The 25966-nt window shown below is 34.5% G+C and overlaps 1 protein-coding gene across 5 annotated transcripts in view; it reads left to right on the top strand.

The window, feature by feature from the left end:
- Positions 1-25966, top strand: part of Asta-r1 (allatostatin A receptor 1) — a 68923-nt gene that overhangs the window by 1577 nt on the left and 41380 nt on the right. For all 5 annotated transcript variants that reach the window (XR_012992624.1, XR_012992623.1, XR_012992625.1 and 2 more), the window contains exons 2-5: positions 3625-4599; positions 7057-7186; positions 11782-12042; positions 14220-14468. Coding sequence is in view for 1 of the 5 variants with exons in the window: in XM_076315635.1 (XP_076171750.1) it covers positions 4160-4599; positions 7057-7186; positions 11782-12042; positions 14220-14468 (1080 nt within the window). In the remaining 4 variants the exon portion in view is untranslated. The remainder of the gene's footprint in view (positions 1-3624; positions 4600-7056; positions 7187-11781; positions 12043-14219; positions 14469-25966) is intronic.

Consider the following 25966-nt stretch of genomic DNA (forward strand, 5'->3'; position numbering starts at 1 on the left):
TTAAGATAAACGACATTCGTTACTTTGAAATTTAATGGAAACTTTTGGTAATACTTTTCGTTCATATTATAATACGAAACGATAGAGAATTTTACGATTTTACACAATGTCTTGGATTTTCTTCTTTTCACAATAGTAATAATTTTATTTTATATTTAAATTCTTGAGGAACAAATCATCACTGCAGGTGTCCGAGTTAACTTCATAGCTCGAGTACTCGACGGTGTAATGAAAAATGTAACTGCTTTGTTAACATCAACCTATAAAATGAAAACAAAGTTGTTTATAACTTTTCGAAAACTCAATTGCTACGATCACAATGTTAACTTCTCGTTTGAACTTTTCACTTCTGTCGCGAACACTACCGTTATTTGTTTGCAGCTTTATTGCGTTGTCGCGTCGAAAATAATAATTACTGTGTTGCCGATACCAATAAATTGAAAGTATCTGCTTTACCGGAAATAAAAAGTATAATACTTTTATCGAATTGTCGATAATCGTATTACTGAAGTAAATTGAAAACGTCGGTGACCGATATAAAATTAGATGCATTTATTCTATTACGTTCTTTGAATTTAAATAGAATTATAGCTTCAACATTTTTCTGCACAATCTGTGACAATCGTAGAGAAGAAGGGTAGAACTATTGAATAACGTGGAGTTGTAATTTTTCGACTTTACATTACTTTTCTATTCTGTCAAGACTGGATTATTTAATCGTGATTCGAGAAGAAGAGAAAAGTACAAGAAAGAAAAAGAGAGTGAGTGGTGCGAAGCGATTTATTACACGAAAAAAGCGAATAAATTGAAAGAGGGAAGTTCTTTACATTTCAACCCGGTACATTATGTTTTCTTGCAGTAGATAGTTACTTCATCGTTATTCACTAGAAATTGAAATATGTTTTAGGATATCACTGGTTTTTTTGAATATAAATTTCAATAGATAGAATATTCCGTATTCGATGCAAAAGAAAATTCTTCGCATTATGTGTATACAATGGATGGTAAAATGATGGATAATAGTAGGAAGAAATTATAGAAATCTTATAACTTGAAGTTACAAAAACAACTTTTAAATAGTCCTTGTCATTGTAAAACTTTTGTATTGCTGAGATTTCATTCTTCGCTAAATATAATATTAATGATCGTGTTAAAATTTTTTAAATGACAACAATCGTTACTATCTTCGTGTTATCATAATTTCCATTACGACGAAAACGTCGCTCTAGTGTCTTCTCGAGCTTGACGTTACATGTTGCGTATAAAGTAAGTGTCTGCTTTGTCGTAGATTTTCTATTGCTTTGTGATATTTAATCTTCAAATTGCATATTATATAATTAGTTTTAACTAATGATATCTAGAGCGTGAATTCATTAAATTTATATTATTTAGTTTTTCTTAAGTGAGAATGAGGATTAAATAGAGCACTCTTTTAATGGAGACAGAAGTGGAGATCGCACGTGCTCTTAACGTGACCTGAATTTCGATAAGGCACCGCGACCAGTCAAACATGACCCAAAACGGGTCAGTTTCTGTTTCTTTCAATTTTTGTGGAAACACTTGTGAATTTTTAGAGAGGTGTACGATACCTACTGTAATAATTACACGGAATCGAGAAAATTTCAGTTGCTTAATATATACAAGGAGTGAAAAATATTATTTATGCCACAGAACATACTAGATATTCGTTAAGATTATACGACAATAATTTTCATTTTCTATTCTAGCTAAATCTATGTTTTGCAGTATGATATTTTTCACGTTACTACGTGTTGTAAATATTTAAATTAGTGCAAAAATGTGATTTCTTTTAATATCTTATTTCTATAAACTACAGTGAGTCCTTGAGTTACATTTATATCCAATAGGTATCTTCATTGATCTGAATAACTAATTTAACCTTTTGATTGATGTGCGTAAAAATCTATGACAATAATAGAACAGCAGTTTCTATACACAAAGAATGTGTAATTATAGTTGTGTCTAATTTTAGTTTTTTCGAAAGTTTTATGGTTCTGGGAAATTTAAGCTACTAGTCAGTTACTAAAGGTAACTAAACGATTCAGCCGCATATGGCTGCGGTCACTGTGCTAGCGATTTCGTGTGAACACATGAGTGGTGTTTTGTTCCGACGACATACGAGCGATTTGGAGCGGTTTGGTATTCAATCATAGTAATACATAACAGATTTACCTGCTCTATCGGTATTATAGATATTGACGAGGAACTTTATGTACCAAAAAATTTTATATTGAAGTAAATCATGATTAATAAAAAATGAAAATATTGAGTAAATGATGTCAGTTAACCTTTTGAATTCAAAATATACTGATTACGAAAAATTGTTTGAAAGGATACTAAGAGAATCATAATTTTATGAATATTAGTATCGCATTATTGTAATAATATTCCTTGCAATAATACGATATAAACTACAAGTGAAAAATATTTTCTGATTTAATAAAGTCTTACCGCTATGAGCTTCAATTATAATTCGTAAGTGTTTATTTTTTCGTTTGTTCTTTCCTTACCTAATGATTATTTTTATTAATGATACATATGTTGATTAAGATTATACGAAATTATTCCGAAGAGAGTCTTAATTTTCGACTGAAACATTGATATTAAATATAACGTATCGCTTTCAAAATCGATAAAATTTGGTTTAGTCACATTCCATTTTATACAATTCGAGCCAAAAGAGTACAATCTCTTGTTATAATTATGTAAATATATTATTAAGTGTCATTTCGCGTAATAGTGCGCGATCAAAGACAAACCCAATACGAACTATTGTAGGAAGAAAGAAAGATAAGTCGTAGAAGGAATCGGAAATCGTATTAGTTCAGACGTTCCAGTCTCCCTTTCTAAGGCCTGCGACTAACAATAAGTAAATGTTATTCGACACTGTTCACATTCCCTTTACTCGTGCTACCACATTCCATTTAACTCGGAACTGATCTTTATTTCACCCTACAATATCAGCAATATCGCGCGATCATTTCGCTTCCAAGGGAACCACTCCCATTGACTTGAATGTGTTTGCTTCGATCGCCACTTTACGTAAAATCAGTTGCACTGCAACCGCAACCGATGCGAAATTGCATTGTGATTTCGTCGTATTTGTTCGAGTTGTTAAATTTTGAATATTGTTCAAACGGCTCGAGTTTATACTTGTATGTATGCTTTTACAAATATATAACTTGATTTAAATCTTTAAACAAATCACTTTTTAAACGGCCAATAATGAAATAAGAATTGCAGATAAAATGATTTGTCAATCAATTGTACGAATATTTGAATATTTAAAAAATTTTGTTTAATTTAAGAGATCGGGGCAATTGTGGCTTTGAAAATTGAATTAATTGCAAATGGTTCGTGTTATCAAACATTGTTCAAATTGTAGCGTGTATTCCGTTTGCAATGTTAGAATTTGTTCGTACATTGCATTATTTCAATTATTCTCTATACTCTCGGTGAAGAATATTTTACTAAAAAATGTTTAATGTCTCGATTCAATTTACATTTTAATTCTGATCTAAGATTTTATCAGAAACGTTTTCGTAAGACAAGTAATTCGATGTATGCTTAATTCCACTTAACGGAAAATGTTTGCATTTTCAGGTATGTGAACAGCGAATAGAAGATTAAACTTGGTCTCTGCCTGGAATAAGAAAAATCAACATAGCTTTGGAACCGCAGGAATAAAGAAGAAGATTAATTTCTTTTAAAAAATATGCATACGATGAACTTGAAGGAAAGCCCATTTTCGAAAACGTACGATTTATTTAATAAGATGCTAAGAGGTCAAACGATGGAAGCGGAAAGCATTAAAAAATGATTTGACTCGTGGACGTGTATGTAAGAAACATCTGAAATATTTAAATGACCTAGAAGAATACAAATTGTTACATAAATCCGACACAGTTACGAAAATAAGTAGAGGGATAAAAAAACTTTCATGCTTTCGTAGCTTCATTGTTGAAACATGAAATTGCTCAAGTTTTATTGAAACAATTGGAATAATAAAACGAACACGTCCCTAAAAAACATGGAAAAATGACGTTGGATATGCATCCGTAGAAATCATAAGAATACAGTAAAAGAGTTTTCCTACGGTCTAAACTTCAAATTAGTTTATTATCTTTTGTGATACATAATGCTTCAAGAGATGGAGATCACTTGGGACAACGTTGTCACAAATTTTACGGAAACTTCGAATTCGATGCGCAACAACGATACAGAGAAAGATGTCGAAGACGTTGAATACAGTTTCGATCGACAACAAGTGGAGAGAATCGTAGTGGTGGTGGTGCCAATATTTTTCGGTATGATCGGTATCCTTGGATTTGTCGGGAATTGTCTGGTGGTTACCGTTGTCGCTGCAAACCCTGGCATGAGATCAACGACAAACATCCTGATCATCAATCTAGCCGTGGCTGATCTGCTGTTCGTCATTTTCTGTATTCCATTTACCGCGACGGATTTCGTCCTACCTTTCTGGCCCTTTGGTAACATCTGGTGCAAAATCGTTCAGTACCTTATCATCGTCACTGCCTATGCCAGTGTTTACACTTTGGTCCTCATGAGCCTTGACAGGTGAGTTTAAATTTTCTAAAGTATTCAATAAACAAGTATTTTGATCTATCGAGCAGTCAACCACTCATTGATAATTTAAACATGACCGGAATAAAACGTTTTCATATTTCATTACGTACGATAGATAGTTGTTAATATCCGAAGATGTTCGGAGATAGATAAAAAATGGTTGTAATTTCATGTTTATCAAATTGAAATTGTCAATAAATAAACGACCATTTCGTAGATCGAAATGCTTATTTATTTGAAATGTTGAGCAAGCATTATATTCGTACGTGTTTTTCATAAAATATTAATTTTAATCTTTCCCTGGATTATCAATTACAGTTCTGTGTTCCGTCTGTGTATAAAGTGTACTATATTTACATTTTTCAATATTTCATTATGTTTAAAAGTCTTACACGAAACGCATCGGTGAGAATATTTCTAAACGAAATATGCTACCAAGTATTGGCATAAGTTGGTAATTTAATATTCAACTATCACTTTGGACTTCCTGGAAATTATGGCTGCGTACATATTAATACGCGAGAATAATTATAGTTTATTACACAACACAGGGGAATGCATTCGGATAATGAACTATCGTATTTTGTGTAAATTTAATAAACAGAATTAATGTAACGACTCGTAGAATTATACAGTTGATTCTAATGGCGAAGTAATTGCCTTATTTGAGAAAAAAGGGTATCGACGAAATGTACCTGTTTCGTATTTACGAAATACTAGGAGTATCTTCATAAGTAAATTATATATATTTGATTTTATATTTGGTGGTGCAGCGATAACCTGTAGTTTGTTGGTACGTACTTAAAGGAAGATGCCATATAGCAAAACTCAATTCTTGGTGTAACGTGTGAAGATGTAACCCATTCTTGCCCCATAAATATCAGCAGTATTTCCGGTTACATTTCCATGTACCGCATGGCGCAGTAATGCCAGCTGCAGAATCACGTGCTGCGACTGTAAATGTCATACGTACGAAAGAATCTTGATTCTCTTTCGAAACGTGCGATTCGCCCATTTTCTATTCCGTAGCAGAATTTTCTTCGCGTCACATTGCATTCCAAGTTTTTTTTATTTTATTACATTTCAACGCTCCGAATGATCGCTAACGGTATTTCTCCGTGAGCTGCAAGCACCAGATTCTAGAATTGCAGTAATATTGATTTATTTACAAAGCTTTGTTTACGCTCGTCTGCGGAACGCGCGAAGAATTTTGATTTTTTTTTCTTCATCAAGTTTCATTTGTTAAAAAAAGAATTCCACACGGAACATTTGTGTATATTATCCAAGCTTGAGCTACAGATAAATTACCGATATCCATTAACTCCCATTTGTATGAAAAAAGGGTTAATAATTTTTTCTAAATGAAAGTCGAAGATGTTGAAAAATAATTATTGGGAAAATTCTTCGTTCTTTCGAGAAAAATATACTATTCGTACGATTAAAAATGAAAGTTTTTCGCTTATTGGTGAGATCTGGTAATAAATATGGTATTTTAAATGGACTAAAAAATTCTGTGACTGCAAGCACATTTTTCATTTTGTGAAACATAGTAGGAATATTATATTCAATCAAAAATTTGTTCGAAAACTCGTTACAAGTTTCGTCAATTAATGAAGTATACATATTCGTTTATGTTTACTATAGTTTTTTTTTGTGCTATAAGCTTGCAATTAAGAACTAGGTCGATCGTGAGTCTCTAGTAACCTGTATGATTTAACCCATTGGCGTTTCTCCAAGTCAATTAGCATGAACGATTGTTCATTTATGTTGCTTGGTACATAATACATAAAACATTTGGAAAAGAAACATACTTGATATTGATCGGAACATGATGTTTTACATGTTTCGTAACCAGTTCCGAAAATGTTACAAGTAATATTAATCGTTAAAGCAATTGTATTTTAATGCTCGAAACTTTCCTTATAATTTTTTTCGTGTTTTACTGCTCTCTTGACAATAAAACTAATTACACTATCATCTAAGTGATTTAAGATACAGTCTAATTTCAATATTTCGTGTACCAACTTTTGTTAGACTGTTCAATACAGAAAATACTTCTTCTGTGAATAAGCGAGAGATTTGCAAACCCTTTTGTTGCACCTAAAAGAAAAAGAGGTTAGTCTTCAAATTAACTTCGGTTGAATACAATTGAATAATCATAGTACAAAGGAATGGTAGACCCTTCATGAATTGCAGCGCGTTCTACCGTTTTGGTATAAGAATGAGATCCATGCAACTTCAACGGCAGTTCATCTTTATTAAAAGAGACCTTAAGAGCAGGAATTTATCTTCATTATACTTTTGTTAGTTACATCGCGCAATTAAAACAGCAGAATTAACAGAATATTTTGGAAATTTAGTAATCGATCAATCGTGAAACATACGTCGCTTGTTACTGCTCGTAACCCCGAGACCATTCAGATAAAAATTGCATTTTAATTGCTTCAGGTATTTGGCAGTGGTTCATCCAGTCACATCGAGGTCATGGAGAACTGAAAATCACGCGATCCTCGCTATTTGCATCGCATGGGCGATGATCTTCGCGATCTCTACACCTGCCCTCGTCGTTCATGGCGAGGTAAGTCATTTGCAAATGATTGCAAATTAATCATCCTCGAATTCTACGATACATGTTACAGCACTCTGATTGCTAAATTTTCTCCATTATATTCCTCAACAATCTCAACTGTATCGGTCGAGTTAACGTTTACAAGTTTATACCAATTAAGAATTCAACAACAAAATTTATATTCTGCTAATAGTATTCATTCAATTGTATAGTTCGTTGTACGCCCACCGATTTCAGTTTTTAATTTTCTTCTGTTATCGGTCACCGGAATTGGATTCAATACTTCAGATAGGATGTTTTCAGTTTCTTTTTATGCACAGGCTGATTCGATTTGCCTGGCTACATCGCATGGACGCGAAAAATTCTGTCCAGCTAGTACGCCTAGTTCTTTTGATTGACTCCTTCAATCCAGTTATTCGTTATCGATTGCATTGATACTCTCAACGAGTGGATTTCGGTAGCATAAAATGATTAAGAACTTGATTGCCCGAAAAGTGCACTGTTCGAAATTTTGCTCGTTTTTTGAACTTACTGGTACCAAAAAAAATACTTATGACACAAAACGCACACCACTGGTCACAATATGAGACTACTTAAATTATTGTCTACAGTTTTTACAGCACAGACAAACAAATGTTAATTTTATAACAATTAACCGTGGAATGCCGTGTGGAATGCAATTATTTGGTTCCTGTTTTATTGAAATACAGTAATAACAACCGTAAATTCTCGCTTAACTGTTTAACTATTAGTTTGGAGCAATCGACAATCGGATCAAACATTTCCACAAATGAAATATATAATTAACAATTTTTGAAATGGTCTTACCGTAGAATATTCGAACGATTATGTTCGCTTGAAAATTACTAATGTAGAGCTAAATATTACGAACAATGTTTAGTTAAAATAAACAATCAAATATAATATAAACAAAATCATTAAGTAGAATTAAGAAAGATTGTTCACCGTTATTTTTAATTGAGGAATAAATATTTCGACAAACTTTTATTAATGTTATTAGTTTCGTAGATGATTCTAATTTTTTTAATTTGTTGTGTAATCAAAAGTATCGTCTATCATATCTGAGTCAAGGTTCAGAAAAGTTACCGACCTCTGATCTAGAGTTTCTAGTGCGTGAACATAAGTACTTTGTATTTTTCACGATTTTTCAAACAATGCGCATTGGATTTTACGTTCCGCATAGATACTATTTATTTAGTTGGGATACTAGCCTTTAATTGAAGATAACCAAATGAAATGTTTAGAAGACGTCGTCCACTTTCGAAAACGTTTTAATAATACCTCGTATAATGTAGAAGTGTTTTCTCGAAAAATACAAATCTTATGTAAAAGAACAACTAAAATTATTGTTAATTTTTAGATTTGCTTTTACGTAAATAAAATAAAATAAACAAGAAAATTGCAGTCTTAACCATGTATACTTATATTTTAAATTACGTTTCATTGAATGATAGTTTATAAAAATCTTAACATGATTCCAGAGCAAACGATCGACACGTAATTATACGTGTACAATATACACTTCTTTAAAATTGTATTTGTTTGTTTGAGAAAATTACTATTTTCTTAGTATTACCAATTAATTGTAGAATGATATTGTATGTTCTTTCTCATATTTAATATTATATTTTTGGCTGTGAGTGCATGTAGTCGTACGTATGTTATTCGAACCAAGTGAGGCTGCAAAAATTATTTACTTGGTGTATGCTGCTTCAGTTTAGTCTTTATGCTTTGATATGAGTTATTATAAAGCTTTATAACTAGCCAATTCAATCTTTTTCAAACTGTATTCCGGTAATGATACGGCAAAATTGTAGTCGATAGAAGGAAAATCTACCAATGCCATCTAGCCAGTAATTCCCCAATGAGTGTTCTCACTGTAATTACTTTCGAATGGAATGAACGAAGCCAGCCAAGCAACTGTAATCGTTCATACTCGAATATTTACCGTCAAAAATTTCGTAAATATAAAGCTGTTATGTCATGATGGCCTTGCCTTTTTACAATCGTAAGAATTATCGAAATTGAAACACTTTTACATCTCAGTGATTCATTTCTTTCTGCTTAAAGAATAGCTTCTTTTATTTTCAAATAATTAGTTGATACTTAATATTCAGGTTTTTCAAATTATCGTGTAAGAAAATTTAATATTTTTGTTTTGTAAAATGTATTATAAACATCGTTTCAGTTACGAAGTATTAAGTAGTCTAGAGACACGTAATTGTTGAATTTTTTGGCACAAATTTTTGAAAAATTTTTAAAGTAGATTTAACGTAGACTTCTTCTTCGATCGTAAAAAAAATACCTAAATGTTCTATTTCCATTGACGTTACGGTTTAAAATAAATACTCTTTACCTTCTTCTCTAATTTGAAAATAATTTTAATTTATGCATCATGTAGAATTTATGTAGAAACGTTCTTTTTACACTTTACACCAAAATGTAAAATACATTAATATTTATTATTTGAATGCGTCCAATTGGTGTTGATTAGTATCCTTATAATTGGTACACAATTAATACATACGGTTATCAATAACGTGACAAATATGATCATTTATGAAGCTGCTCCAGTATACATTTTACACAAATGTTATTGAATATCCCTAAATATAATGCTCATTGGTTTGTATTACGAAATTATCCTAGATTCTCTTAACAAGCATAGTACAGACATCATTTCTAACTCACTCTGCAATCAGTTAATGACTATACCTCTATTATGTTTTAGTTCCCTGAGCGCAATACGTAGCAATTGATGCATCGATATAGAATTCTAAATAATGATTTGCATTTAGTAAGCCACTGAATATGCAATCGCATGTAATCAAACGATTAATAATACAAAACTCGTTGACCAAGAAATTTGTACCACGTTCTTGATTGTTGTCGGTAACAATTGCCAGATAGAATTATAGTAACACGTAAAAGTTTCTGGACAATTGCAATAATTCGAGGATAATTGAATTGATTTTTGTTCGATTAAGTGCAATGAAATTAATAACGTTGCTTTTAGTGGTAATAAATTTCTGTTTAACGTTAGTTCACCAACTGTTTGACGTTATCTTTGATATCTAAAGGTGGGAATCTAATTTAAAAAAGAAAAAAATATAATTAACGTAGTAAGAAACTACCGAACAAAGAAATGAAAATTACATCTACCACTTTTTATGATTCTTCAAAATCCAAATTGTTATGTATGTCATTGTATCTTCGTGGGAGTATTATCGATGGATTAATCAAGTTTTTTTGGCAAATTCATCGAGATCTTCGCAGGTGTGGCTTGAACGTACAGAAATAGTGGTTAAGATGAAACCGAGCGATAAGACTGTCGCCTAGCCTTATAGCCGATCTATCAGGTCTTATCTGATAATGTTTAAAAGAAGTAGGACTATGGAAGGTAGAGGGGTCAGGTAAGAGTTTCCGGTCCTAGAGATCTTATTCAACTTGTTGATCTATACTACATAAATCTTATAATTTTCAGTGTGCTATTTGTTAAAATCTTTGTAATATGTACATAGAATTAAGAAAATATGAGAAAAAAAAAGGGAATTTTGTTGAACCGACGGAACTGTATTTTTATAGTGTATGTATTTAGTCTATTTATTTAAAAGAAGAAACTTATTTAACGAAAAGGCAAATAACTTCTTTATCGTTTTATTGAAATTTGGAGCATATATAGTTCGTAACTCTCATCCTTACAGAATTATGGATGGTCATCCGTATGCCTGTTTCTATATTTGTATCTCACTATTTTCATAGTTGAAAATAACGACTCTCCGAGGTAGACAAAAGAGATTGTACGTATAGTATAACATGAACCAGAAACGGATATTTATCTTTAGGGATAAGGGACCAGATGTTGCTTTGAGAAGATACATATATCCCGCAACAACACTTCTCAACGTAACGATTACTATTAAGAGCTATCAGTTCCATTCATGAGAATGAATCGTCTCTTTGAAAGTGTTATTCAATGCGGTTAGATACGTTTCCGATATCGAAGTCCACGAAGATAAATATAACGAATCGGGCAATACACTGAATTTTTCTTCCTCTCATGAGTTACTATGAACTACTGAAGTAGTGTTTGGGCCCACTGTCGCCGAGAAAATCTCACCAATCGATCGACAATGCTCCCACGATGGTACAAAGCAACATAAATAGTATTAATTTTCATTAGTTTCATTCAACTCGATTTCTAGAACGAAACTCGACTTTCCCCGGATAACTGAAAACATGAATTTTTCTATCTCTATTACGAGGGAAGAAAATATTTCTTCTAAACGAAGATGATATTCTCTGATCATACTTTATTTTTTTACTCTCGTTGTATTTTATATTGTCCAACATACATCGTAGCTTCTCCCTCTAAAGTAAACCTAGTAGAGTAACTGTCTTGAAACTTTTTTCACGCCACTGTGTAATTCTAAGTATTGTCACGTTTCATTCAAACGTCAATTTTTCGTACTATGTGTGAATCGATTAACGTCAAACAATAGACATTCGCGAATTGTTTACTTTTTAGCGAAACTTCTGTCAAGAACCGCTCCTTTATATATGTAGACTCACCTTAATTTCAGGACATGGACGGCTCGTCGTCGGAGAACCTGACGGCTTGTCGAATCCTACCGCAATATGATTGGCCGGTCTTCCAAATGTCGTTTTTCCTGATGAGCTACTTGCTGCCATTGATGCTGATATGCTTCTTTTACATTTGTATGCTCGTCCGACTGTGGCGCGCCGCCCGTGTCAGCGCCGAAAGTCGACGCGGAAGAAGACGCGTCACGAGGCTGGTGCTCGTCGTCGTTGGCGTTTTCGCATTTTGTTGGTGTCCTATACAGGTTAGCATAACACTGTATCTTATAACACTAAAAAAGTTTCAAGCTATGCGCTGATCCGAAATGTAATTACCATATTTGTATCTCTACTGTGATATTTCGAGCTCCACTTGAAAGCTTACAATTTTTGTTCAATTATCGAATTTTTTATACAAAGTGTCGTAGTCCATCTTATCACATTGAGTATAGTGAAAATCTATATTGAATTAGATAATGAGTTTTTAAACACATTGACAATCCACTGACCCGAGACAATGTTCAATTCAACAAATATCACTTGTACGATTAAACCGAAAGCTCCGGGATTATAAAGGCAGGGATAATAATGGCTACGATTCAGAAAAGAAGGGAGATTCACGGTAATATTCGTGTTTATAGATGCGGACTGTGGACCTGTTAATGGTATATAAAATCTACTTCCCTCGATCTCCATTATTTTTTAAATAAAAGTTTTCATCATATTCATTGGGCACTTTAATTCGTTCCAATTTGTCGAGATCGTTTTATCATAGTAAGGTAGTACAATTGATTTCAAATTGGAAAGAAGCGTTTTATTCGGCATTCAAACATTTCAGTTGGTTTTTACCGTTTTTTATTTTGTTATCAAGCTGCACTAGGTGGTTATTAGCGACTATGGGTGAATACTTAAAAGCAAAGACGTAATACGAATGAAATAGTATTGAGAAGATGCGTGTTTATCGAGAACAATATTATACGTTGCATATTTTTATTATTTGAAGTAGATTTAATTTGTTCAAATCCTAATGGAAAAAGACTCGATCACGCGGACATTTTTCGGTGGAATTCGGTGTTTCGTGGCATGGATAAAATTCATATTTAGATGAAAATTTCGAACAACGAATGAGAACGATGAACCAATTTCGATGCGTTATTTAACGAACGAATAAAATTGTTTTAAATTCGTTACAAATAAATAGTTACACAGAGTATTTATTCATCATCTATTATTTGAATGAAATTATGCACATCTCTGTTCGTGGATAATACGTAATACGGGAATGAGGTATTATCGATCGACGAATAATGCTATTCGTATTAAAATTAGGCGTGACTAGGCGTAATAACGTTTCGTTAAAAGTTATTCTTCTCGAGCTTGATATTCATTAATGATCGTCCGAATGATTGTATACTGTTTGTAAATGTACCGCAATAGTTTTTTTACTTTTTCTTCTTTTAAAAGACGTTAGATTGAAAGCGAATTCGAAAATGTTCGTGTTCGTTATCATCTGTTATTCATTGATAATTCTTCGTGTCTTTCTTTTGCTAACTTTATAAAAGGGCTTCGAGTAATCCGCTAAATTAAGCGACTCTTGACTAATATGGAATCCAATTTACGAACAGCAAGCACGCATAGCAATTTAAAGGGATCCATTAATTCACAAGAATTTATAGACTGACGTTAAGTAGGAAACATTTGTATGAAGAAATTAAAAGTGCGCGTTTAAACATTTCGGTTCCTTTGAGTAGATAATCTCGTGCACGGTGTTGGAAAATATACGCGTTCAACGGTTAAACGAAGTCGCAAAAGTATTTGCTCGTGCAATATAATGTCATAACCGTTTCGATTGGTACAGTTTTTGATTCTGCTATCCAAAAGTGGTATACAGTGAATTCCGCTCGCAATTCATCTGTTTCCTATTTCCTGTTTCATATCGAGTGTATTGTGTTCTGACGTGTTGCAAAGTACCCGCAAGCTACCGAGTTTATCGAATTTTCTCTGGAAAATATTTGCTTTTGAAAAATTATTGACCATGTATCAAACGCTGTAGGAAACTGTATTTTTCCGGATTTTTCGCTTTACAAACGAAAATTTTGTATACATCGAATTCGAGTTATGAACAATGTCACTCAAAATAACTATGAATTAAATATTTACAAGGAATAATAGGATAGCTTGAGTAAAATGTGAAAAATTTCGGAGTGATCGAATTACTTCTTCCTCTTTCGTCGACAGCAACAGTTTGTTATTAACTGAACTTCATTTGTTTCTTTCTTTTTTAATTTTTATTTTATAACTGTGTTTAATCTCAGTTCTAAATTCGAACACTTAATTGGAAAGCTTCAAAAATTTCTATGTCTCTTAAGTTCAGTACATTATTAACTTCGTGTATTTAAACTTGATCAAATCCAACATTTTCTCTGTATTTTTTTTTTTTAAGGTAATCCTGGTAACAAAGTCATTGAACGTGTATCCTTTGACGTCGGCAACGATAATGGTGCAAATTGCGAGTCACATTCTGGCGTACACGAACAGCTGCGTCAATCCTATTCTCTACGCCTTCCTCAGTGACAGTTTCCGGAAAGCTTTTCGGAAAATTATATATTGCAAGCCTCGGCCGGATCAAAACAGACAGTTGGGACCATTGACGAGAACCACGAGAGCTGCCAGTACTGGTGACATTCTATAGGTGAGTCATATCTTTTCCATTTTCATAGTCGGAACTTTTAAGCTTTATTTCTTCTCTCTATAACGTAACGTACTACCATTTCGTCAAATGGTTTCTTTTTTTTTTATTTTCACTACATTCGATAAAACACATTAGGTACAGTGGAATTTAAAGTGTGCAATAAAAGTAGTTAGCGAGTATTTAAACCCGAATGTACGATATTGTTTATGTATTCGTTTTATAAATTATGAATTAACTATTTGAATTATGAAGTAATCGTGTTAGCGTATATCCATAGTTTCGACTTTCGTAATTCCTTTGAAGATTTCAAGAGCAACAATCGATTAATTATTTGAAAGACAATCAGGGCAAATTAGAGCAAGACAATTAGTAATCCAAAGACACTTGTCTGCTCTTGTTAGATCTTTACAGTAAACACTTTTCTTTGCAACGAAATTCTGTCTCTTAAACGAGTCTGCCAAATATCGTAGAATTTCCTTTCTTCGACGTTTCATACTTACATTCCTAATTTAAATCATTCGTTTCGTAACAGAACCACGAACCGTACGATTCATATTCATATGTTCGGGTTCTCTAATTTTCGTCGCAATAAGTTTCCCTTATTTATAAAAATTACTCAATCAAGTTGAAGAACTAACTGAGATAGAACCTTGTCGCAAGGTTCACGCGCGGCGTGATCAATTTGAAATTCGTTGTAATCAATACACTATTGTTCTTGGTCAGAAATTCGGGATAGGTTTCATTACTTCGGAGACAATTAGCTCTTCATAATAGCGAGAGAACGAAACGCATCTTTTACCGTATTCGCTCTTCGACCTGCGAAAAAACTTCCTTTGTTTCCCGGATGAGCCAGGGGGCTTTGAAAACACATTTCCTTTTTACTCGCTTCTTCAGGCGCTACTTGTGTCGCTGTAGGCGTAGATCCTCAAGTTGGAAATCCAAGGCCATCGAGGCTGCGCTCATAGGAACGTCTCTGTTACAGTGGCCTCGCTCTCTGGTTCGTGTAAATTACACTCCTCGTTCACTGCGAGTGCAATTTCCTACATTTTCCGTCCCCATATGATGAACGTGTGTAGCGGTTTTACGTCGAACTATTGCCTCTGGGCGTTTCGTCGATATCCTTTGCAATCGTACCGATAAATAATATCGAGGGAATGCAATAATTGACATTTCCTTCGAAATTCATCTCCCACTCTGTATGCATCTCATCCGATTTCGTAGTTGCCCTAGCATAACTCATCCTACACGAGGATCAGAATATATCCTACAATATACTTTTATCGTGTTGCAAAATACTCGATAAATTCGTCCGTTACGAATTTGAAAAAAAATTAACTTTCTTCATACGTATGTAACAGTTAGTTGAATGAAAATAAAATTAAAAATTTGCGCATTTGACGAAGTGAACTTCATTTGTCCCGTAGTTTAACGATCATACTTCAAAGCGTCCTTCCGAGGTAGAGGGTGTGCAAATTATTAGACTCGACACAAGTTTTTCACGTTTTTGCTCAATTTCGGTAAAAGTTCGAAGAAATTGTGATTCAAGGTATCGTTCTTGTTTATTAATTCGTGATTTGAAAGTTTTACAATGTTCGGAATTGGTATTAGTTGCGAAAATGTTTTTTCTGCTGAATTTTTTTGTCAGTCAATTATCATTAACTATTAAGTATCTTGAGCGTTACTGAATCTATTGCGTGTTCCTTTTATTGTTTAAAATTTAGACGATATTTGCTGTGTTTTAACATATTTTTAATCTATTTGAGTATACTGGTTTATACGTGTACGTTTCATTTTTACGTCACTTTATGTATTGTAACAGGACACTAAATTATTAATAAATATTCCCAATTAGATTTTCCAATGATGTAACACAGCGATAGCGCCGCAGAATTAATGGAATAAATAATATCACTTTTATTTATTTCAAACAAAAATAAAACTCATCCCCGAAGTTTAAACGCATAGTTCCATTTTCGCTGCAATCGGAGAAGCTTTTGCCATTGTCGATTTTGTTTTACTACCTGAATTGAAAGATTTATTCTTCTAGAAAAACAGTCTTAACCAAACGTTTCAAGAGGAAACTTGTCGAGGTATGTTTTGACAAAGTGTTATTTATAAAAGTCTTTCGTTGCTTACCTTTTTATACCTTGAACATAATAATTAACATTCTGCAGAAGAGAAACAAATCGATCAATAAACGTAGGATTCACAATCTCAGAAATTTTTTCACCGTTGTATGGAAATTTATTAATACACTGCAGATTGTTAATTTTAGAAGAAGACGAAGAATAGGCTAAAATAGGAATTAAGATCGCAATTGAGTTTTGTAATTCAAGCGTTAATGGTTTTCATGCACGCGCATCACTTACTCGGAAATCCATTCCATTTACGTGAAATCATGTTCCAGTCTCCATGGTTTATCATTTCGATGTCACCGTCTGTTTGCTTTCTAATGTTCGCTAGTTTACATTGACACGTTAATTCCGTTATATCACAACGTTCCCTTTCGGACATTGGACTAATTTTTCAATAATTCTTTCCGATTTATTTGCTACACACGCTTCTTTTTTAACAATTTCTACACCAAGTAAATATTTTAAAATTGCGTTTATAGAGTGAGTTGTAAATAGAAATGCAGGTCCATCGGATTGTTTTCCGTTAAATTGTGGGGAACTCATGCATGAAAACGATTTACGTATCCAAGCTTCATAAAATACTTGTGGATGGTAGTTTTTTATATTTTTAACATTTTTGGTAATGCACGTTTCGTATAGCGTGGATTAATCTTGATCAATGATTTGATCTGATTTTCATCAGTGGTGAAGTGTCTACTCGGGTGTTCTTGATCATCAAGGTTGAAATCATCAGTTTTAAACCTAGCAAACCACTTCCTCATAGTTCTTTCAGATACAGCACCTTCATCGTAAACAGCATATATATTTTTTGCTGCTTGTGTGACATTTTTCCTTTTCCGGTAAAAGGAAAGCATCAAATGCCTATAATGCACTTTGTTTCCTTCTATATTAAAAAGTATATAAAACTTACAAAAATTAATCTATCCTAATCAAACTTTTTTCTGAAGATACTTGAAATATCACCTTTTAGAATATGTGTGTGTGTGCGCGCCCGCGCGTGTCAATTGTTTGCAATCGTTCTGATATATTCAAAATTGCCCTAATGTCACCTATCGAAAATCGACACGAACTTTCCGAGCAATCCAATGTTATGGACATTACCAGCGTTTCGATAATATTACGGGTATGAATTATAAGTTAAAATAAAAAATATTTTGAAATGATCACACTCATTAAAGTAGTAAAAAATATAAATTACAGTACTATAAAAATGTAGATATAAAGTGTAAAAAAACAATTATCGTTGTTTCCATCAGGACACATATTCTCTGTATTTTCTTACAGTTAACTATCTCCAGTGTATTGACAAACAAATATTAGTACAATTGCATCACGACTTTTTCTTTTAATACTAGAAGGCGAAGCATCTAATGTTATCACTTTAAAAATCATTTGTTTTTCCTACGATACATAGAAATGTCTAAAGAAGAAATTGTTTAGTCCATAGGAATAAATACTACGATGGACAAATAATTTTTTTTACGGTTATTAAAGTCATACTTTACGTGATTTGGGAGCTTTTTCTTTTAAATAATACCACTATTTTTTGTATACGTTTGAAATATCGATGGTGAATGAACAATGTATAATTTGACTTTTGAGAGATCTTCAACAAATACCAATTGTTTTCGAAGTGTCTGTCACAAATATTTCGCTATAGCGTTTTAAAATTTCATACTCAAAGACTATATAAAGAAACGTGAATGACTAATCCTGAAAAGTATAATCCCGAGAAAAATGATTTGCCAATTATAATATTTCCCTCTCTAAATCGAATATTTACTTCCTTAGACGTTTCTTCGTATTTTCGAAGTAAACGAAGATTTTTGGAACGGTAACGTTAAATGCACTCTGTATATTAAATAAGTATTTGAAAATCTCTGTTAATCGCGTATAATCTATTTCACAATTATTTGACCATTACCGAGAACCATCTTGTTTTCCACTAGCAAGTGTCACCGTTCAGCAACTAGTCAGCTGGCGCGTATGCATATATCTCACTGCAGTCATCTGGCAGCAAACCCACGTGAACTAGTTTCACCTCTCTACCTTCTTTCCATTCTTTTTCATGTTTACCGTCTTATTCTCCGTTACTTCCTATTCTTGTATCCGTTTCGTGTATTACTTTTCGCGCATTCGTACGATCCTTGAAAAAGTCCTTGTCTTTGAGCCACGTAACGTATTATCTATCGTCGATCAATATTTTAATCAAAGCGTACGTAAACTCGTACGATCTACAGTGGAATTCAGTCGTTGAACACAGCCTCGACAAAGATAAACCAGATATACCCCGGTTTCGTTTGAATGCTTTCGATGAAAATCTCTTTTTAGTTCCGTCCATATCGATCCCCTACTGTGAGATATCCACGAACTCGCAGGCACCAAAAGCATCGTTCGCGCTCATTGGAGGCTAGCGAAACGTAGAAGCTTTGTTTCACCTGCCGTGGATATAAACTGAAACGACTCGGTTCCTTTTTTTTTTCACTCACTGTCCAGATCCTTCGCTCACAGTCTTCATCCTTGCTGGCACCACGCAACGTAACTTACATTGTAAAAGCTTGACTACCGGGAGACCGTGGAATAGGTATACACATAAATCACAAGCGCTCGCAACATCTGAGTGAACTGCTCCCGGAGGTTTTGCAGGATAAGAAAAGGGTGGATGGTACACGGCTGGACGAAATTGAAAGGGAAGCGGGGGCGTTAACATTTCTCGACGATATTCCGAGACGCTTGTATAACGTTGGAACGTTAGTCTTCTCATTCGACAAGTAGCGATAATATTAGAATCATCTGTACCTAGCAATCACTACCTCCCCCCTCTCGTTATAGATTCGAATTCTAATCTCTGATAACTACTAGGAAGTTTTCCTCTCTTTCTGTCGTCACAGGTTCCATTCTAATATCCAATGGGCCGCTGGAGAGTTTTGCTCTCCTGTCGTCACAAATCCGATTCTAATGTCCAATGTCCACCAGGAAGCTTTGCTCTCCTCTCGTCGTTACAGATCCGAGTCTAAGGTCTGGTGTCCACGGGAGAGTTTTCCTCTCGAGAGTCGCTTCCGAGAGTAGGACTCTCTAGTGGACACTGCATTGAGAGTAAGGGTCCCTTCACACGGACACACTGGAGCGAGGCATATGAATGTTAACTGTCAGTATAGAGGCTCTTTCGTATACTCGTGTGAAAGGGCTCTTATTGTCGATAGCGACTCTCGGGGGCAAAATTCTCAAGTGGACACCTGGCATAAGCGTTTTGTCTCCCTCGTTATAAAACTTTTACCGATCTCTTGCCTTTCGGGTCATACAAAGTGGCCCGATGAAGCAACTTACACGCGCAACACGTACGCTTGGTGAAAGAAACATAGCGCGGCCGTAAAAACAGTAAGGGGTGAAAACGATAACGCACTTTACCACCGGATGTCAAAATCCAAGGGACTAACTCTGTATTCTTTTTGGACGTTAGTACGGTAAGGGTTTGGGCACACCAAGAGGGTTGCTAGCCTGTACGACTCTGTTTAGCGAGAAACACCGTTGACCGTTTGTTTCCTCCAGGGTATCGCTTTCTGTGTCACTTGAGTGCGATTCAAGTGCCTCGGTACGTTCTTTCCAAGTATATACTTCGTCTTACATGTACAGTAATTCCCGACTTCGAGCAATAAATTTACAACGCAACGATCCCTCTTACTGTTTACGTTTACCCAGTGCGAGTAATCGTTATCGCGTACTCGATCAAATTCCACTTACTAATGAAAATTAATAAATTTGGCGTTGCGTCTTCGTAATTTTTCATATCGTCGTTAAATTAATAAATACAATTAAGAATAATTCGATTAAGATCGTGTTTGTGAATCGAACGAATCACTTCTGAATTTCGTAAATACATGCATCTTCGAACAAAGTCGTGTTTGGATTCGTTTTCATCGGGAAAACAACGTAAATTCATTGGTAATACTTTCGTCAAGATACTATGACAAATATACAAATTTTTATTTTGTATTAGTAATCAACACACCAATACGTATATACGTAATACGAGCTTCGTTCGTTGTTGCTTTATCTCGCTCGATCTCAATTCGGGATAGAAATTGGTTGATAGCCTGCATTCGAGTGAATTGATAGTCCCGATTTTGTTACTTGAAAACACAAATTACCGTACTTATCGCTCTTTCACAGACGAATTAACCCTCTATTGTAATAAGGTGACCGATCGGAAACTCAATGAAAACCAGGAGAGATTGCACAGGGAAGTACACGAGATTAACATGTGACGTTTTCTCATAGCAGTATTTATAGTCCGATCCCATTTTGCTCAAGTCGAATATTAATTAATTCATATATAAATAACCAAGAAAGAAGGCAATTATCAAATGTTTATTCATCATCCAAATACGTATATCAAACTATAAATCTACTACATTCTATTAACAAATTTTAACCTGTAAAAAAGTTATTACCAATGTTATGGAGCCCTTCTGCTCGAGCGAACGAGAAAGGTATCGAATAATCGAGTTATATGAAATATAAAAAAAAAAACAAATAGGTTTTTGTTGTCCGTGTGATTCGGGCTATAGAATTTTCTATTTTTCCTACTGGTTCAGAGGTGAGCATTGGATTTTTTTCCGTACTACGCTTTTGCATTCTTTCAACCGTGCCTAACGCGAAAAGTTTTTCGAAAAAGGGAATCCAGATAAAGCGTATTGAGATCGAAGAATAGAAAATGGAATTATGATGTTTTTGCTTGTTTCCTATCATTTTGCTATGGTTTAGTTTTCTAAAAATATTGTAGACATGTATGCGTTACCGTGATTGACAGGGAGACGTTATTTCTCGATGGGGGCTGTATTGACTTAGAAGTCGACCTCCACTCGATTGATTTTTTGCTTACACGTTTCGTATTTTGCGAACAACTTTGTCGACACGGTGACAGACGTCTAATACCCTAAGTCTTCTATATAGTATCATACATTCTCGTGAACATGGACGGCCGCTATTTTAACACGTGACAGAATCGTCCGTGCGAGAAAGTGTTCTTGCTCGATAAACAAATGTGTGAAATTTTCTCTGCGGATATTTCGCAAATTGCTTCGTGCAAGAGTAAAACATCTTGCCGGTCAGCATGTTCCTCCTACAATATACGCGTGTGAAAACTTTTAAATTGTTCCAAAGAGAACGCCTTCGTGTTCCATTCTGCATCGTATTCAAGTTTTACGTATTTTTAACGGATAATATTTATTCGTAATTTCGATTCTTGGCCTCTAATTCGTATTTTTTTGTTCTTCTTCGATTCTAAATAATAGAATTTTTTTTAATTCGCGATTATTATCGCGTGTTTCATCGAGTACGTAATCGGTGAACCAAACGTGTATGAATGTTCCTTTCGAGCAGAGATCTGTAATTTTTCGGAATAAAATTTATTGAAATGTCCTCGTGATTTTATTCTATTTTAGTTTTCAAGTACGAATCTTATTCCCTTTTGTCAGTCATTCGTGAGAAACACAACGGAATAATTAGCGCGTGAACGAGATAATAAGATCGGACGTAACCATCGTGGCCAGAAAAATAAATTACATCTCTCATGTGCAAGAGATGGGGGAAAAAAGCATGGGTGGAGCGGCAGAAATAACGGATGTATTTATTGTATTTATTAATGTACCAGATATAAAATATGACGGTATACCTAACTACAATATAATGCGAACACCTGTTATTTCCCTCGTTCCTTATACACGAGATTCAGTTTATTTTTCCAGCTAGGCTGGATGTAACATTTTTGATAAGAGTTCTTTGTTCTTCGAGTAAGTACCATAAGGTATAATGATCTATTCCTTCACTAACAAACTTACTCGAATTCGTGTCGGTTTAAATTTTAATCGGATTCGTTAAACTGGTTTTATCGTCAAGATGTCTGATCACGATTTTAATAAGCTTGGATTCACAGACGGTACGCACGGATATGAAATTGGATATATATTCCTTGTATTTGTCGCGTCAGTGTTATCGATGTTAATGCAGCTTCCCTGAATCAAAGGCTTCGAAACTTTTTTCATTAGACCATACACGCTTATGGGGTGTCTAACTTCGAAGGAAAATGAAGAAATGTCCGAAGTATATTGACTCATTTAACGCGTCTAAAAGGAAAATAAGTACCTGTCCCGCATACTGATAAAACGACGAAGATGTACAAATATAACGGGGGTAATGCAATTGAAAGGATCAACGATTCCATCTTAATGAGAAACATTTTTAAATACAAGTTCGTAAGAAATTCATTATTAATCATTTAACCATCTACCTCTGACATTCTCGATCGATCGATGAATTTAAACGATGTACGCCTTTCGTTTCAGATATTCATTTCTGATACGAAATTGAAATAAAAATGTCAACGAGTCGCAAGATGTTTAAAATCGATTAACGTTTCAATTATATTTCTGCATCGCTATCTGCTTCACATTCCGTATACTTGTATTCTTAATCAGAATTCTTATTAATATAGAATCGTACAGGACAAGTTTATGATCGTAATGAACTATAAAAAAAATGAACTAGAAATTTGATATGAAATTATAGAATTACACGCGAAGAATTTATAATCGTAATAAATTTATAATTCTTCTTATGTGTACAGTTCTATATTAATGAGTATGTTAAGAACAGAAGGATAGAGAATGTATTATAAGACAGATATCGATGAAAAATGAAATCCTACGAACAATGTATTCGGAATATAGAACTGTAAATGCAGAAGGGTAAATGTGTCGAGAGATATACGACGGGAAACGCGCGCGTAAAATCTGATCTGCGGTTTCGTTATTTCGAGTTTATTCCCCTCGTAAGGATACAGTGCCCTAAGATACGATATTCAACGAGAGACGCGCAATTTTCCGCATTCAATGAAAGTGTCTATGCAATATTACCCTTAAACAAGTATTTTCAAATGTTTGCACCGGGTTTCACACAGCAACGGGAAGAATTCTTGGCACGGAAAGTGGAAACGGTTGGAAATCGGATCGCGTTTACCAAGGTGGTAAAAGGAACGAGGCCGCGCTGTATATCAGGATGAGAACAGAGATTCGAAATCAGATTACGTTAAAAGTGCGTAAATTGAACCGTGATTGTTTTTTTGAAATACCAAAGGGATTCGTACTATTGAAGAACTTACACGCCGGGTGCAGGTTTTTCGACCAGTGCGCGATATTTAAATTCGTTCCGAGATTTTTCTCTCCGTTTAAATTGTAGCGAGCGTGCAGAACGATTTGTGAGAGTGAAGTGTACCTCGGAGAACTTCCTTGCGTTTGAATCCTCGCGAATAATGTGTACGAGCACACATGTCTGTTGCGATTAGGGATCGTATCTGAAAATTGCTCTGGGACCTTATGCTCTCTTCTATTTCCTTCTGCATAAAAATTGACATATTACTTCTCGTACAACCTCATGGCTCGTGAAAAGATCGTGATCCGCCACCGTAGCTTTTGTCAAGACTCTAAGTGAAAAATTGTTCGAAAATTTCCACGTCATGATCCTATGAAAACTTAGGTTTCTGATCGTTCAACGAATTGGAGAATTTTGTAGGAAGTGCGCGTTAATATGGATTTATTTCTACGTACAATTCGAATAACTGTGACTCGTATTTAACGAGTTACTCTCGAGCTATTAGATGGCACTCAATGTTCTCTAAATTTTTTTAAATACGCAGGGAGAAGATTAAACGAGTCGTTGAATGTGCGTTGAAGAGGATAATAGGTAGACGAGACGCTGATGAGATTTTAACACCAACGTGGTTGTTGTCGCACCTTGTTTGCGTAGTAATTAAATCAAGTAGTAAGTGCATTAGTGCAAAATTTCTGTTCCACGTATTATACGTCGGCTTAAAAGAAATTCAGTCACCATATATCGTAGATAAATAAAGTGACGGGTAATTGCAAGGGCTTTATCGATTTTTGTAAATGCACGATATCTCTATTTTTCAATAACGCGCGGTTGTTCTTTATTTGAATAAATTTGCATTATTCAATGTTACTAGTCGTTTCGTGGATAATGCATTGTTTTCGCGGTAAGAATATAAAATCGATCTGTTCATTGGCGTAAACAAAATTGATCAAAATAGAGTTCCTCTACAATTTTTCCTACACGTAAAATCTAATTTGTATTTAAAAGAAACAATGGAATATTTCGGCCTATCAAGCACGAAGAGGTTTCTGTTACGGAATTTTGTTTTACACCGATGGACAAAAACAAAACGATTTGCTTCTTGTTAGACGCGAATTGTAGGGCAACCTAAATGTGCACAGAAACAAAAGGGAAAATGAAGTATGAAGGCAGAAGAGTATGTGTCTTCTTCTAGGTCGGCGAAAAGTTTCAAGTAGACGACACAGCCCTCTCTTTTGTGTTATCGCAAATTTCTGACAAACGGTGATCGATAAACAGGCTGAATTTTGTATTTCGGTTAATTTTTTACCAGAATCACATTACATGGCTATTTCTTTGACAGAAGCAAGGAAATACAAGAACATTGTTAACAATTGCCTAATCGTCATTCCGTTCTGTTTCCGTTGAAATCGATGAACTCCATAATTTTATCTACCTTTTTATTCTTCCGCAGACCATTCGCTCGAATGAATTTTCTCTTTCAACAAGAACGAAAACTTCTTATTGTACGTTATTTCGTTCGCGATGTAAAAACGTGGACGGAGAAATATGCCAACCGAAAAGACTTATCGAACACATTCGCATACCATGAATACACAATTTCTTGATTTCCGGGGCCTAAATCGATTTCTTTCAACCCTCGAAACTAATATACATCGTATATCATCAGCGTCCAAAGGGTTTGTAAAAATGAAATACAGTCGAGGAAGCAGTATTGCCATTTCTTTATCAGAACTTATCAAATCTTTGTGATTGATCGCCCACGATGAGCAGAATGCGAAAGCAGGAGTATCAGTCCTTATGGACGGCGGAGGGAACATTGCGGGATACCAGGTCAACCTCTGCAATCCTGCTTTTCAGTCTACGGAAGAAGATAATAAGCCTTGGTGAAGAGGGATGAAACCGGAGGGAGAATGGTGCTAATTTTAGAAGTACTGTTCGCTGGAAGCTTGGACTTTTCACGAAAAGATCGCGAGAGAAACGGAATGCACCTATTCGCGCCTTATCTCTTTCCGATTGCTTTCCTTTTCGTTCGGGAGAAATTTCGGTCCCTCGCAGTTTATTGCGATGTTGTTCCATTCCACGTTTGGAAGGAAAACGTTCGCACGAAATCGATGAACAAATATTCAACCGACTATCCTGCCACTTCACGACCGTATTTACATAGATATTGTCCCGATACACTATGTACGATTTTATAAACTAATCGTTTTTGCT

The sequence above is a fragment of the Ptiloglossa arizonensis genome, chromosome 7 (assembly GCF_051014685.1).
Source record: "Ptiloglossa arizonensis isolate GNS036 chromosome 7, iyPtiAriz1_principal, whole genome shotgun sequence".
NCBI classification, from domain to species: Eukaryota; Metazoa; Arthropoda; class Insecta; order Hymenoptera; family Colletidae; genus Ptiloglossa; species Ptiloglossa arizonensis.